Here is a 17,171-nt window from a genome sequence, read left to right as displayed (position 1 = left end):
TCCAGCCCATCTCAATTCAGACTAAGCAGAATTTCAATCACCACTTGTGACTGACTTGTGGTTACCATAGCTGCACAGTGCAGTTTTGAACCCAAAATATAGCACCTTAGTATTTTTCAAAAGCAAGTTGACAAAGACATTAATGATACAGAGAGTGCCCTAGTATAGGACAACCTGGAGTGAGCCAGCAACTTGAAATAAACACGGGCTTTTCCATTCCAGTCACTATTGGGACTTTTATGATTTCTTCCTTAAGTTGGACTAGGCTTGTAAAACGGTATGTCAGTCTGAAAGTGAAATACACAGATTCGGTGTATTCTGAATCATAAGAAGGCTGAGTGTAGGTTCCCAGGGAAAAAGCTTTTATCTCGGGTTGGAAAAAGAAAAGAAAATACAATATTCACTCCTTGAATGGATCCATTACACTCATTTAAAGTGTTCGAGGAAGGATGATAAGCTGAGATTGATCAGTACCTTTTTCTTTTTTCTTTTTTCTTTTTTTTTTAAGGTGCCTTCTTCCAGGAGCAGTGAGGCCCCTCAGAAAGACCTGTCCTGAAGGGTCCCCAGGCTGGTGTCTGGACCTAGCCAACTCTGTGCGGCGGTTTAGGGCGCGGGCTCCCCCTCCCCCAAACCCCCAGCTTGCAAGCATTCCCTGGCAGCCTGGCGGCTCCGGGCAGATGGAGTTTCCGGCCTGCGCTCCGTGGTCGCGGGGTCATCCGCCCGCGCTCCTTTCTGCCTGAGGTCAGCCTCCCGGGAAGAGCGCGCATCGGTGGCTCCGAGCATCCGGAGGGCAGTTCCGCGCGGTGTCCCCACCCTCGCCGCCCGCTGCTCCCTCCCTGCGTGCCAGGCCGAGTGGGTGGCTGCGCCGGGTGGCGGTGTTTGGGCCCTCCCCTGGGGTGATTTCAGCGGCGAAGGTGGAAATGCGGAAGTTTCCCTGGCCGGCTGACAGATGAGGCTCGCGGCCGGCTCGGCATGCGCTGCAGCGGCTGTGCGGCGCGCTGGGTCCCCGCTGTCTGCACCTCGCCATCCTAGAAGTCACCGAGCCTCGGGAGGGACATGGCCACGCTGCCCAGCGCAGAGCGCCGCGCCTTTGCGCTCAAGATCAACAGGTAAGGCGCGCCCCGCGGCGCGGCGGTGGCAACTGTCCAGTCCGGGTCGGCCGTGCGCTTCCTCCTTCTACTGCAGTGACCCGGCCGAGTCCCTGAGAGTCCCCCAGGGGCCGCGCCTAAGACCGGGGACCACAAGTCCTCGAGTCCCGAGGCTGCTGCGATGGAGTGACTGAGTGCTCGAGGGCTCCCGCAGAGCTCAGTCGCGTCCTCCCTGAGATTCCCAGGTCTCCCGGTGTCCTCAGCCACCTGTGTCTCTTTCTCTTCCCGCGCCACTTCCCCAACCTCGCCACGCCCGGGCGCCCTCGGGGTTCTGACAGGTGTGGGACCCAGAGAGTGTGATGGGCGCTGAGATCGCCGCCCATCTACTGAGCACGCCATGGAATTTCTTAATAAATTGCTCCTTTTGGGGAAGTTCTGAGAAGGGGGAAGAAGCACAGTGACTGAAATGAGAATTTGGTTTTGAGGACTTTCAAAACTTCTGTGGGCCCGAGGAAGGCTCTTTTTCCCCTCTCTCGTTTTATTATGCCAGAAAAAGTTTGGCTCCCGATGACAGCGCTATTTTTATTCCCTGGTCCAAAGCAGCCAGCCCCGAAGTGGAAAAAAGTGATTTTAAAAAAATAATAATTCTTCATCTGAATAAACATTCCAGCAAAGAACTAAGGACTGGAGAACCCAGCTCACCCTTCAATTTATAGTGAAAATTGCACACGCTAAATGTAAGCACATTTACTGCTCCAAGTTCTCAGCAGAGGTGCTGGAACTGCAGTTTTTCCAACCCTGAAAATTGCTGACAAGTATTTGGGGGCATTTTTGCCATGACCTGAGAAAACTAGACTGGTTAAAAAATAATAAGGAACTCGTCCTGAAGGGTCAACTGTTATTCTGCTGCCCTCCCAGCTCTAGGATTTTTTTCAGACTTCTTTTAGTTGAGTGTGGGGGAGACTGGTAACTTTGGCTTTGTGCTGCTAGTGTGTCAAGTTTGAACTCAGAATAGTGAGGTGGTAAGAACTTCCAGAGAACATATTGAGCTTTACTGGAAATTTTATTTCCACTTGCTGTGTAGCTGTGACCATTTCTCTTATCTTACTGTTTCTTCTTCTGTAAAATGAATTTAAATATTAATATGGACTGTATGTTGACATGGAATGTCCAAAGTCATAAATTCTATCTGGGATCTTCCTTTGGGAATTTTCTTTTTGCTTTGGGGTTATATGGTGGGTGTGTGCCAGTAAGGGCTATTTACTTGGGTGCTAGGAGAATCAAACTGAGGTCACTGATAGATGTCCCACTTGCATAGCTGTTTCTTTGTATCTTTTCCCTATGAATGTTAGGTCAGAAAGTAAGACTTGGACAAAAAGACATTAGACTGTGAGGTTGGGTGGGGTTGATCTGAGATGAGTGACCAGCACCTAGACTAAATCCTTTTAGGCAGTGTTGCAAGCAGCTGTGGGATTGGTATAGCCCAAGGGTTAAAAACAAAGGCCTTGAATCTGGCCTGTAATCAAGAGGATTGAGCCGGTGCCAGTGGCTCACCCTTGTATCCCTAACTACTCTGGGCAGAGATCAGGGGGATCACAGTTCAAAGCCAGCTCGGGCAAATAGTTCTCGAGACCCTACCTTGAAAAAACCCATCACAAAAAAGGTCTGGTGGTGTGGCTCAAGGTGTAGGCCCTGAGTTCAGACCCCAGGAACTCAAAAGAAAAAAGAGGATTGAGAGTTCAGGGCTAGCCTGGGCTACATAGTGAGATCCTGTCTCAACCAATAAAACAAAAACAAGCAAAAAGCATTCTCTGGCTGAAATCAGATTTGCTTGCACATTGGCTCTCTGTTGCAAACTTTGTGACATTAGACATGTTATTTAACCTCTTTAAACTTTGATGTCCTTATATGTCAAGTGGGAGTAGTCATAGCATCTGCTGCAGTGCCTGTCTCTTGTCACTGTTGGTGGGAACAAAGTGCTTGTACAAAAAGCGCTGTCACCATCAGTATTACCACCAACTTCATCATCGTCACTATCATCTGTAGCATTGTTAGCTCTGAGAGCCTAAGGACGACAGAAGAAGTTGGAGTATTTTCCCCATAGACTAGTTTGGGTTGGGTACGGACATTTCTGAGGCCAATTGGAGCTTTCTTGGGGCTGGGGTTCTTCTTCATATGCCTTTTACTGAGTGGACCACAATGTGTGATGGAATCTGACCAAGAAGTGCCACTCAAGGTAAATAAAATATAAAGTGGTCCCTAATCCTCAGGCAAGAATATGGACTGCGTATTTCTATTCTTAGAGTGCTGTTTTCCCTTTTGAAGCATTTTATGTATTGGATGGAAGAATTACACTGAGCTTGGCAGAATTTGTTGTTCAAAGGACTGGGTTAATGAAAATGTACTCATTAATAACAACATGAAAACTCACTGACTGCTAATCACCTACCATGTCTCAAATGCTGTGTTGTACACTTCATGGATTACATCACTACATTCTCCAAAAGCCCCACAAAACTCAAATGAAGTCTCATACCGAAAAGGCAAATGAAGCTTGGAGAGGATGCACGGGTCATGAAATTTGTTCAAGGCCGTACAGTCAACAGTAGCACAGCTTGTATTGTACGCTATTCCAAAGACTGCTCGTAATTGAGCCTATGCTATTTTGATCTATTTATCTTAAGAATTTCCTTTAAAAGCAAGCAAGGAACTACTTTTTAAAAATCATTGTTTCAGTAGCAGCATTTGGCAAATTGTCGTTTCTGATAAGCGTTTCATACGTTAAATAACCAACGATGTGATGTTTTGGAATGTTGAAAATGGAAAACAAAATGTTTTCACTGGCATACATGCTTATTAGTTTTTAAAATAGATTTATTACAAGATAGCGCTGAACTATGTGTTCATATTTTCCTCTTTCTGCCTATAATGATATTGATTATTTAAAATATTTATAGGGTAAAATTAATTTATTCAAGTTAACAAAATATTGAAATCTGGTATTTTAGAATTGTATTTGCAAAGTACTCAGTACCGTGCACACTAACCTCAACAAGGAGTAGGCAGACTGTCTCAGAGTCCTCTGCTGGTTTTAAGTTCTGTGGCTTCCTTTGAGCTGCTTTGTCCAGGACAGGGTCAGGGCCAAAGCCAAGGAAGAACTGTCCCTCATGGTTGTACAGGCTCTCTCATGCTCTTATAAAGCCTAAACTCGTGTGCTGGAAATTATCGTATAGGACTTGTTTTGTGCCCCAAGTATAACTGTGTAACTTGGTACAATTAAGCATTTCTCTGGAACCCACAGCTCAGAGAGATAGAAGAGAAAGATCCATCAGTGGATTTTTCTGAGTTGAAAGAGTGAAATTTAATTTCTTAGATGTTTGACTCCTAACTTCTTATGTGCAAGGGAAAGCCTAGATCTGAATCAGGCAATTCATGATAATGTTAGCATCCAGCCTTATTAATTACCTTTTTGCTTTTGGAATTCAGTGCTTTATAGATTATAAAAATTATGATGAATACTATGAAAATTCATTGTACAAAGTCTTTGTTCCTTTTTTTCTTTTGGTAGTATGGGAGTTAAAACTCAAGGTTTTGCCCTTGCTAGGCAAGCACTTTACCACTTGAGCAATAGCCCTAGCCTCTTTTTTCTTTTTGTGTGGTGTTGGGGATTGAACCCAGGGCCATATGGATGCTAGGCAAGAGCTTTACCACCGAGCTCCTCCCAGCATCATTGGTTTCTTTCAAACACAGAACAGATGTAGAACTTGATCATATGTTAAAGTAAAATAAGAACTTCAAGTAAAGAGAGCAAAAGTATAGAATTCAGGAAGAGCAGTAATGATCCTTTGAACATATGATTGAAAAAATAAAAAATAGCTAATATAGTAACTTGTATTAGTGACAGAGGTCACTATGGGAAGGTGACTGGGAAGTAGCGAAGAGGTCAGGTAGAGATGAAGCAATTCGGGTTGTGATACACATGTGCATGGAAGCAATGCTAGGAATCTCCGTATAGCTATCTTTATCTCAAACTAGCAAAAATGCTATGTCTTTCTTATTATTGCTTATGTTGTCTCTTCAACAAAATTGGAAAAAAGGGCAGAATAGGTTCTGCCTGGAAGCAAGAGGGGTGGGAGGGGAGGGAGGGGTTGGGCTCAGGGGGAAGAAATGGCCCAAACAATGTATGCACATATGAATATATGAATAAAGAAAAAATAAAAAAATAATGGCTTATACTTCTATAATGCTTACTATGTGGCAGATATGAGTATATGTCTTTATGTATCATAACTGAGTCACCTCTATGAAGTAAGAAAAACTACCATCTTCATTTTACAGATGGAGTACAGAGAAGTTATGTAAATTGTCCAAAGTCACAAACAGCTAATTAAGGGCTGAGCTGGGATTCACATGCAAGCAGTCTGGTTCCAGAATCCTCTGCTCTCATCACTATACTATGATGCATCTTAGTTTTATTTTAAAATAAAACAAGTAACATTTATGGACTACTTTCTGTCTATATACTGAGCTAAGAACTTTGAATATCTGTATTTCATCCTTTAAAAAAGAGGAACAAAGTATTAGACATACACTCATTATTAGAGTGATTTTATGGAGACCAAACAAGTGCTCAGAAAAGAGGATAAAGTTACATAAAAATTACATTCAAGAACAACCCAAGTTCTGCTGTGCCATTGCACAGTATGGTGACCATAGATAATAATAATGATCTGTATATTTCAAGTATGTAGAAGAAAGCATACTGAAAGTTTTCCCCAGAGAGAAATGATAAATGTTTAAGGAGATACATCTCTTTAATCTGATTTAAACACTACACAATATACATGGTGCCCCATAAATATGTACTTTTTTTGTGTTTTTATATATCGATTAAAAATGAATTTAATTTACCTGAAAAAAGAATAACCACAAGAATTGTCATAAGAACAGAACCAGATAAGGTATAGTTCACTTTCGAGAAGTATTTGTTATCTTTTTCTGCAAACATAATACAAGCACTAAAATATATGTATTTCTGTATATAAATTTGTATCTGAAGTTAAAACCAGTGCTGTTCTCTAGCAGTGGCAGTGATAGGGGAGGGAGTTGGTGGTGATTTCATGAATTGCTTCATTTGTCTGATGTGTTCTAAAAGAAGGATTAATCATCACAATCAGAATCTTTGGCTTTTCATTTTAAAAGTCATTTCCTTCAGATTTCTTGGAATTCAGATACCTTGTGCTCTTCTGAAGATGCATGATAGTATGTAGACTGAAAGAATGTTCTGCTAGGGTAAAATTTTCTTCAGTAGGAGTTCTTTGAGCTCTGACAATTCACATGTATTCGTGAAGCAAGTTTACTTCTTCATGGGCCTGTGGAAAGAAAATATAATGCCATATTATTATAGGGAACCTTTTAGGGAGAGAGATAGGGCTCATGGAACCGGGTCTTCTGTTCAACTCCCCACATAGAGCTAGAGTGGGAATGAATTTGAGGACGTAAGAAAAACTCCTAAACTTTCCATCCTCATTAACAGGAACCAGGGGAAGGCAGGATGTGACCATACCCAGACTTCTTGCTGAAAAAATCTAGGAAGCAAATTACGTAGGTCTTTTCAATAGAAAACAACTAGGTGCTTATTAATATTTTTGGCCATATGATAAAAGGCTTAGGCGATGGGAATTTGCTATTCTTGTTCCCACACATCTAGCCTAATTTATTACCTGTGAGCAACCAGAAAGGCTCTCTGGGCTGTAGGTGAAAAACATGGTTGTGGTTAGGTGTGGCTCCCATGCTCTTGAGTTTGTACTTTAGTGATATGGCTTGCTGTACTGACACACCAGGACACGCAGAACAAAACAGATGGACATCCCTGAAGGTGCATATGAACACATTTGTACGCTGGGTTCTGCTGAAATCAAGCAAATTGATAAAGTTCTATTGTGTCCTCCTTGCATTCTGACCATTCATTCATCCATCCATCCATTCATGCATCCATTCCTGTGTTCCATGACCATTCATTCATGCATCCATCCATTCCTGTGTTCCATGACCAATCATCCACCCATCCATTCCTGTGTTCCATGACCATTCATCCATCCATCCATCCATTCCTGTGTTCCAGCTTTTAGAGCTATTTTATTCTAAGTGATAGGCCAGGCCCTGGCAGCTACAGAGTTGGATTCTCCAACGTCGCATTCTTTTCTTCCACAGTCATCTTCACAAATAGGAAAGTCCAGTAAACAGAAAGAAAAGAAATTACCCACATTTCTACCATCCATACATGAACAACTATTAGCATGTAGATATACACACTTCTGTTTTTACACAAATGAAATCTCATTGTGCATACTTCATCATAATCTGTTTTTAATTTAAAATATGAACAGCTTTCCCTGTCAATCAATGTAAGCCTACATTATAACTTTCATACATATATGATGATTTATTGAGTTAATTCTCTATTATTGGGCATTAAGATAGGTTCCAGTTTTTCACAATAATGTCCAGAGCTCAGTGGAGCAGTTTTATGCATTTGTCTTTCATGCTAGCAAAAATACTTCCTTTGAAATTTCTAATAGTAGAATTGTTTGGTTAAGAGAAAAAAAGTTTTTTCAAGTTTTTGCTTGCCATATTGACTCCAGGAATATTAGACCTTTTTAACCTCCAACCAGTGGCCCTAAGATTGCTCACTTCCCCCATTCTCTCCCCAAACCTCCTGAGTTTACTTTTCTTCCAAATCTTTACCAGCCAATCTTGACCCCTTCTCTTAAATGTTTGTAATTTCTTCCTGTTTAGCTTCTCTCCCAGGTCTTTGAGTGACCTTTGAAGTCATTCTGTAGTAATGAAAAGAGTCATGCATTTCTTCTTTATTCTTTGCCTCACTTGCAACTAAATATGGTGATGTATAACTTTTACCTTTTTTACTTTCTTTCTTCTTGTTCCTTGAATAGGTGGGTTAATGATAAAGGTACTAGATGGTTTTTAGTTCTTTCTTGACTCTGTTGGAATCTTAAGTTACCTAACAGGACTTGAACTGTGTTTTTTACTTTGCCTATGAATATAATTCAATCAACCCCTCCTTTGAATATGTAAAGCCTATTTCTTTTTAAATAAACTGGCAGATAGAAAATCAGAATCTGTTTCTATCAGAAAAAAAGATTCCAGATTATATAACTCACTCTGTTTTTACTTGGATGAGAGTATAGGGAATGTGGATTTCTTTCATTCTTTTTTGTGTGTTCCTTTTCTTGTGAGATTGGCATTTGGGGATAGCACTGCACATAAGTATCACTGCTCAAAAACCCCCAAAAGCTTCTTCACTTCCCCTACCATCTCATCATTCAAAGGAGAAAATCCATTGTTTTCCTACAATATAGGCCAAAATTGAAAGTAGCTTGTGTGGAACTAGATTAAGAAATGCAGAACTATAAAATAATCAACCCCACCCTCTTTCTCCTACCTCTTGAGAAATTAGTAGCCTTGTTAGTTCTTAGGCTGGTTAGTTTGACGTTTCATTAATTCATTCGTCTTTTCATTAACTCACTCATTCATTCATTCATTCATTAATTCCAGCTACTAGGGTTAATATGTTCTAAATGCTGTGCCACGCCCTGAAATATAGACAAGCAAATCATCAGCTTTGCCTGCAAAGAACAAGGAGACTAGCCCCAAATTATGAACTGGGAAAGAAAGAGCCTCCCCTGTCTCCTGGCCCTCTGGACCTTCAGAGGGGTCTTGGAGTCATGCCCCTGGGGATAATAAAGTAACATTATCCAAAACAGTTTTGGAAATTCTTTTAGAACTACTTTCAGAGACCAGTGTACGTTTATTTAAAAAAAAAAAAAAAAGCTCTTTGGTAAGAAATCTTTTTCCTTTGAGGGAGAATCTGCCTTTTAAAATTATTTGAAAGGTTTCCAAAGCATAAAAAATACAGATGACTGTGTGATGAGTATCTGAGGACCCACTGACCAGAATTAACAAATGTTAGCCATCTTGTCACTTTTGCTTTAGATATTTTTTTAACTTAAAAAGGGAACATTACAGATAAACGTGAAGTCCCCTTTGTTCTGCTTGTCATTTCTGTTCTGTCTTCTGTTTCCTCAGGTAAGCACTGTCATGAAGTTGTACTTGTGCTGTGTGTGTGTGCATAGCTGTAAACCATATGCTGTGTAGTTTCTGGAAAGAGCCAAAGTCACTAACGTTCAAGCAAGCCCATTCAATTAGGTAATATTAGTTTGAATCGAAGATGAGAAACAACAGTAAAGTCTTTTTTGGTGGTACTGGGGTTTGAACTCAGAGCCTCAGGCTTTACTGCTTGAGCCACAGCCCTTGCCCAAAAGGAGCTGTGTTTTAGACATTTTTTCAAATAGCCTTGAAGGCAGCTTCAGAGAAATTCCAAAAGTGATTTCAGAACAAGCTTTATCAGAATCAACTGCGCGGCACCGTTCACATGGGACTATTAAGAACAAAGTTGCTCAGATGTGTACACTCTGATAATGTTTTCCAATCACTCCTTAAAATTATATTCATTTCCTGAGACGGCCAGGAAAGTTTTCAAAAACTGTTTTTTCTCACTCAGATGATTGTCCTGATGATTTATATTTGACCTGAGATAAACAGCTGAGACAATAACATGTTTATTTTTAAATATTTGCTTTTTAAAGCACAGAATAAAGATTTTTGTCTCATCATTTGGACTTAGTCAGGGAAAGGATATGGATTAGCAAAAGAGGGTGTGATATTTGCTCTTCTTATGGATATTTGACCTTGGTCTGGACTGAGTGGTCAGGCTCCATTTGTCCTGCTTTTTCTGGAAGGGGTAGTCCCTCTCCTGCACCGTAGGTCAAATTAGACAAACTGAGAAGAATGACCACAGGTAGAAATGCTTTCCTACAAGTTTCTGCTTCACCTTGCTGCCATGCAGGGTGAGGCTCAGCACCCAGCACATACCTTCTGTGCTAGACTGAGTTCTCTGTCCTCGCTCCTCTGCTAGATAATGTGAACTCGCAAGGGAAGCTGGCAAGTAACTTCATTAGGAAGTTACTCTGCTAGGGTCCATGGTTCACTAGGGAGGCAAATGAGTTCCCTAGGCATGCTAGTCCTCATGCAGTACTCTACACTAGAATGACACTTCACCTTCCCTTTGCAAGTGGAAAAACTCAGGTTCAAAGTCCACTGGCAATGCAGGAGTCCCTTATCCTGCTGGTCAACATAAATGTTTCTAGGCAGTGGTGGCCATCTGTTCTCTGTGGGAACAAGACTGTCACCTCACTGTTGACATTCTGGCTGTTTTGCTTCATCTTCTAATGCCTTACTCTTTCATTCCAAATCACTATCAGTTTTCACATTTTCCCTTTAGAAGGGGTATCCAATTTGCCATTGTATCTTGTTCTTTATCTAATAATTTCATTAGGATGAGCAAGGTTTTTTTGATTGCCTATGAGTTTCTCTGAACATCATGAGAAATTAAAAACAAGCAAATAAAAAAACAGTATTTGCCCTCCGAATTCAGCTAGAGTGGGCATGTTAGCACAAATGAAAGGTTAGAAAACATAGCATAGGATCCAGTGTTGGATTGTGTGGCTGGCTGCAGGTTTCAGGCCAGAATGACAGAACTCAGAGAAGGAGAAGCTTGTGGCCCTGGAGAGTAGGGAAACACCTCCAAAGAGGTGAGGCTTCAGCCAAGTACTGAAGAATAGGGAGGTGAGTGACACACACAGACTGATACAGTGGGCAGAATAGTGAGCAGTGTGCAAAACAGATCGGGAGTTTCCTGACAAGGGTAATGGAAGGAGTTTGAGGTGAGGTGTGAGGTGTGAGGCCTGGTATTAGGCCAGCATAATAAGAATGGAAAACAAGAGTTCTACTTTGCAGATATTTTATAAGGAATCAAGTGGGAACTCAGGAAACAGCTAAACATTTATTCATGCACTCATTTCTGCATATTGATTTTTACCCTGCTATATGCCTGGCACTGTTCTAAGTATGGGAATAGAATTAATGCATAAGACAGACAGGGATCCTGTTTTAAAAGAAATATTCCAATGAGGAAACAATAAAAATAAATCAATAAATAAACAAGGATATATCAGATATAATCAAGGCTATTTGAAGACTATGAAGGATGTGGACACTTTAGATAGAATGATCAAGGAAATGCATCCCTGAGAGATACTCTCTGGGCAAAGACCAGATAGGAGTCAACGTGGTGTGTAGGAAGACAAGCAAGAGCTCATATGTCTAGGGTGGAGTGGATGAGAGGAGACAAGCAGGCGTCTAAGAACAAATCACATAAAGGCCTTCAAGGCAGTAGAAAAAGCTTAAATGGTATTAAGCACAATGATAAGCTTTTTGAAGCAGGGCTAACACTCTGGCTGCTGTGTAGAGACGCAAGCAGTAGAAATGTGGATATCAGATAGGAGATGATGCCGTACTGGGAAAGCTGGTGTGGCAGGACTAAGGAGCTGAGTGGAGAGGGAGAGCAGAGTCAGCTCTGAAGTAAACTCTGGAGTTAGTGCTGAAGGACTTGATGCAGAGTGGAGACAATGAGGGAAAATAGAAATCAAAATACCTCCATGATTGGAATTACAGGTGGATATTGATCCTTATAACAGAGTAGGAAAAGATGGAAGGAGAGGTAGGCTTTTAGAGTGAATCAAGAGTTGAATTGGGGACACACAAAGTCTAAGATGCTTATTGACATTCAAAAAGAATTACCTACCATTCTTAGGAATCTGAGACTTGGGGGAAAGGGATGGCTGGATATTTAAATTTGCAAGTTTATCATATATATTTGAACTAAGATGGAAAAAATTTTTTTAAAGATCCTGATAAGTTTAACAGCCAGATAGAAAGTTAAATGTATAATGAGATATTCTTTTTCTGGAAAGTGAATATGTGCATTTCTCTCTATAGTGATGAATAGATCAACACATAATAATTAAGAAAGAACTCGAAGGGCACATGCCAACATGTCATGAGTGGTAGGATGATCAATGACTTTTGTTAAATCACTTGTGAAAGTGTGCACATGTGTGTATGTATAGAGTTCTCTTGTAATTGGGAAAAAGTAATATTTATAAGTTATAACACCAAGATTTCCATTCTGGGCAAACGAGATAAAGATGGTGCCAATGAGAAATTATGAAAATTGGAACTTAGGATTTGTTTTGAGAGGATGATTTTGCATTTTCCTTGTAGAGTTTTCGTGTAAGAGGACAAAAACGTGTACTTTCACATATATTTGCTGTTCCTCTGTGGAGGAGGATTTTACTTTTACCTTGTGGAAGATGATGCAGTCACTTGGGGAACAGTGTTAAGAGCCAGCCTGGCCTTAGTCACAATATCTTTTCCCTATTCTACACAGCCAATAAAATTCCAGGTGGAGGCTGACCTGTGTCCTGGAGGGAAGGCAGTAGAGCAGAGCCACAGATACCCTCAGAAGATCTTTGTTTTTATAAACCACTACTATTTTTTGATTACTTATTTTCACAGCCTAATCTAGCCTACCTTAACTAATACAGATGATCATGAAATACACATTTCTATTAGGCCACTTGAGTAATAAGCTTGGGGCTATGTCATGAGAAATACTGATTAGGATGTCATCTATGAGGTGAAGAAGAGACTGAAGAATGGCAAGTTTTCTCAGTGGGAAAGTACAGTAGGAGAAGAAAAAGAATGGGACCAGGGCAAGAGTCAGTGACAATTAGCAGATGAAAGAAGAACAACAAGGAGAGAGGAGGAAAAATTTGGCCATGATGTGGTAGACTGGAGTAGTATTAGAAAAGAGAATTAGCAGGGCTATTTAAAATGTCAAATGCTAAATTATGACAGCAAAGAAAAAGTTATTGGATCTGCCTCAAAGGCATATTAGAATCCTCTGAAACAGCAGTTTTAGTGGGGTTGTGGGGAAGGAAGTCAGATTTCATCGGGTTACAGAGGGAGTCACTGCAGAGGAAATGGAGGAAGCTGGTGGAGGCCACTCCTTTCAAACGGCTACAGAGGCAGAGAAGTGGGACAACGGTAACCAGAGACTCCTACAAGGTTGTGACTTTACACAGATGAGAAGATGGATCTTAGAAAGAAAGATTGTGTTTTTTTGCTATATTAGCAGGGAGGAGGATCAGAAGAAAACATACTAGGCCTGAGTCCTGAGAAAGTAGCAGGGAGGTAGGGATGGCACAGCAGAGAGATAAAACCTGAGAAATCTGAACATGAGGAAGGCCACGTAGCACTGGGGAGGGGAAAAGTCACGTGTCACTAAGGTAAAGTAGCCAATAAAATTAAGTATAACCATATATGGATTAGACCTTGTTTTTTGCTACTGTAACCTGCTTCCAAGGGTATATAAGATGAGACTGCTTTGTTCTCAGAGCTCAGCCTTTGGACATGAGTCCACTGGGTCTGTGCTGGCACAATAAAATGTTGCTTCCTGCTAATCTGCCTCAATGTCCTATATCTCAGCTAGCAACCTCCTGCAACATTTCTTGGGGGCATGTTATACAGGATTGTGGAGATGGTGAGTTATCACCTCTCTTGTTACTGGGGTGTGTCCCCCCGGACTGCCAGGAGGAGATCCCACCAGGCACCAAGAAACAGCTTGATCCAGAAGGGGATTCATCCTCCCAGAGAGTTGGGATGAAGGTCTCAGATGCACAATGGAACCCACTGAGGCCCAGGAACCAGCAAGGGGAGGGGAGCACTGCTCATCAGACTGATAAGAACCTGGGTTCAAATTCAGACCTGTCCCAGGAGGCAGAAGGGGAGACTGATCACTTCCCAGTGAGACACCCTAGTAACTGCCTTTTTAGGGTGAAACCATGTCTCTCAGGTTCAGGGAGCAGGATAGAAGTACTGTGCTGGTGAGAGTATATGAAAATGTGAGCTAAGACGCAGCCCATCTGCAAAGTGAGTGAGGAGTCCTGGCCCGCTCTGTCTGTCTGGCAGTCTGGTAACAGGAAGAGATGTGTGGAAATCAGAGTAAGAACACTCCCTTGGAGTGTATGATTAATAACTTTAAAAAGTGATTTAATGGAGACTAGAGTTAAATTAACTCCTAATAAGCTAAAGATCGTTTGTAAAGTAGACTGGCCTGCTTTTGGTTTAGGACAGCCCTGGGATGGGTCACTAGGTAAAGCTGTGGTTAATGAAGTTTGTAAAGTTTACAGAGTAATTGAAAAAAGAAAAAAACAAAAAAAACCCTAACACCCAGGAGAATGGAAAAATCCAAGAGGCTAAAATTGGTCTTCAAAAACTTGACTTTGTTGTTTATTTAAATTCAGGTAGTAATTTATTGGGCAGACTGAGGAGGAATCAGAGTTTTCAGTCTTGATGGGTAGCTTTGGTGCCCCACTTTGCACATCTTCACCCAAAATGGGCATCCTGAAGGATACTGAGGCTCAGCACTAACTGAGCTCTTACAAAAATTAACACATGAAGGACGGACTTGCATGGATACATAAGATCTGGTCTGACTTGAAAGAAAAGGAATGTTGCAGAAGGGTTGTGAATGTAGAGGGGAGAAGTAGAGGAATGAAAACAAAATTGGGATGAGGTCTTCATGGATGAAGTGAAGAGAGAGAGAGAGAAAGGAGAGAGAGAGGAAAAGGGAGAGAGAAAAAAGTCAAATGTCACAAAATGTTTGGAGACAGAAAAGGATGAAAGGCTTAATACACTCCTTCAGTTGAGTTTTTATGTCTTGAAAATAAAAAGTAAATAGAAAACAATTTAGGATTATTAAAATATGCCAAAAGTACTAAACTTGCTGGCACCTTTACTTCTAGGGAGCATAAACAGGGAAAACCTTTTAGGTATAAAAGGGTGAGAAAAAGAGCCAACTGTGACTGTTGCTGGTTAAAAAAAAAAAACAAAACAAAACTGTTCCAAAAGGAACAGTAGATCAACAGTAGGCTTGGTCTGTTATTGAGACAGTCATGAGATGCTTATGTTTTCCTTGCTAATGGCTGGTCAGATTATGCATCCATCTAATGGTGTGCTCACAGTGTGTATGTATGTGTAAGCATTTTCAAAGTGGTTCTTAAGTTGCTGCTATAAGGTTAATATGATACTCAAGGTAACAAAAAACCAGGGTATTTGTTTTAAAGATCTCTATTATAAACTACTTAGGCTTTTTACACATAAATATGTAAACATCTTGAGAACGATTCTTATTATAGAGTCAATGTAAAAAATTATTACTCTGGTCTACTGCTACTTTTAAGAAAACTAGTTTTTAAACTTATTTTAATCAGGTCTCATTAAGATGCAGGCATTCAGGGGTTAACACTCCAGCTCAGACCAGAGGGGGGAAAAAAGAAGAAAACGGGGGCCCACAGCCTGCAGCAGGAATCTTGGAATTTGGGTAGTTAAAGAAATGACCTTCACATGTTTCATTCTTTCATAAATACAATCTGGAATTTAATTCTCTTTTATAATACCTGGGTCTATTAACAAATGGGCTTTCTATAAATTGCTTTTATGCAAAAATAATTTCAAGATTGCTTTCTTTCTTGTTTTTTCATACAAATGTAAGGCCCTAAGTTAAAAGATTTTATGAGTTATTTTTGACAAGTAACAAAAATATGTAAAAGATATTAAAGATATGGTTTTTTAACAATAAGAGGTAAAAGAAAAATACTTTTGAATAAAGAAAGGATAAAGACAGGCTCCCCCAGAGGGTACATATTAAGTTGTCACAAAGCTAGAGATGCTTTTATAAGTGATTAACTAAAGTCCATTACATTAAAGGTTTTGTAAGGTCAAATTTAATGTACTGATGTTAAACTAAAAGCTTAATTCTCTCAGCTCATAACTACAAGGCTATCTTTAAAATATTGTATTGTTCTTGATAACGTTTACCAAAAAATTGTCTTAAAATGGTTTTTGTTTTATCAAGATAACTGTCAGGAATTTTTGGTGCAACAGGTTAACCCACAAATTTGTCAAAACACCAAGAGTTTATTAAAACACAGAGAAACAAGAGGCAGCTGAGCCCAGGGAGTACTGATGCACTGATATAAGAGTTATGACAAATTTACTTATGTAAAGCCAAAGTGCACCCTCCAGATAGGCTAAAAAGAAAACTCAAAAAGGAACACTACACTAGAAGTCAAGACCTCCAATTTTTATTGGACTCAACAGAGTGAAGGTGTTAGTCCTACTCCTTCCACATGTTGTATGGAGGGAATTTTTGCCCTGGGATGGACAGATTGAGCCTATTATTTTAAGAGACTCCATTGACTACAGGTTGGTGGGATCCTGCTGTATGTCATGAACAATGTGTTAATGTCAACAACCTGGGATGTGATCTCTTATCAACATCTGAACCATGATTCTTGGCTACTATGTTTCCTAACTCCACACCTAGTCCCCATAAATATTTACCAGGGTTCTCTGGTGATTTTTGCCAGGGTTTTAACTACTAAGGTAACCGAGTCATGTTCATTTAAGAGTTGGTTTATGTTGGGGTTAACAAAAGTACCAGGAAGGTCACTAAGGGATATTGTTGCTGGGCAACCAAGAAAGATAAGTTGTATTTAGGTCACTGTCTGCCCAACTGTCCTTGGCATCTATCCAGAGAGATAAAAGTAAGCCATCTGCAAGGGGGAGGGGGTCTAGTCCTAACATGGCTGTCCCTATTGTACCTTCCTGGTACTTTTCCACTAGCCCCCTATATCCAGCCCAAGCCTGTGTATGGCAATGGGCTCTAGCTCTTTTGCTGGGTCCACAGGCTTTCTGCCTAAACAATAAACCCTATACTGGTGTTTGAGCCATCTCTCTGCCTCTTCCATGCCTCTTATTTTCTAACAGTTTATATAAAACTTTCTAGATGACCTCATGGTTAAACAACTGTTGTCTTGGGTGATTCTAGGACACTTGGTACTCTATATGTGTCTGTGATTGGGCTATTTAGGGTCACTGACACTGTTTCCCCCTAAATGATAAAAAATTCTAAGGTTTTACTTCAAGAGCAACAACTAAATTAATATGTATATATAACCTCTATAGAGCTGTGATGTTGTTGCTAGTTCCTGTATATTAAATATATTTATGTTTTTCAAGTATATTAAGCCTTCTAAA

At 40.5% G+C, this 17,171-nt stretch overlaps 1 protein-coding gene across 1 annotated transcript in view; it reads left to right on the top strand.

The window, feature by feature from the left end:
- Positions 1-767: 767 nt before the first annotated feature.
- The window catches only part of Dock8 (dedicator of cytokinesis 8), a 216,514-nt gene continuing 200,110 nt past the window's right edge, over positions 768-17,171 (top strand). Inside the window, exon 1 of the mRNA XM_074051975.1 lies at positions 768-1,109. Within this exon, the coding sequence (XP_073908076.1) occupies positions 1,057-1,109 (53 nt within the window). The 5' untranslated portion in view covers positions 768-1,056. The remainder of the gene's footprint in view (positions 1,110-17,171) is intronic.

The sequence above is a fragment of the Castor canadensis genome, chromosome 13 (genome assembly GCF_047511655.1).
Source record: "Castor canadensis chromosome 13, mCasCan1.hap1v2, whole genome shotgun sequence".
Taxonomy (NCBI): Eukaryota; Metazoa; Chordata; class Mammalia; order Rodentia; family Castoridae; genus Castor; species Castor canadensis.
Note: the sequence above shows the minus strand (reverse complement) of the source record. Positions and strands in the feature narration are given on the sequence as shown.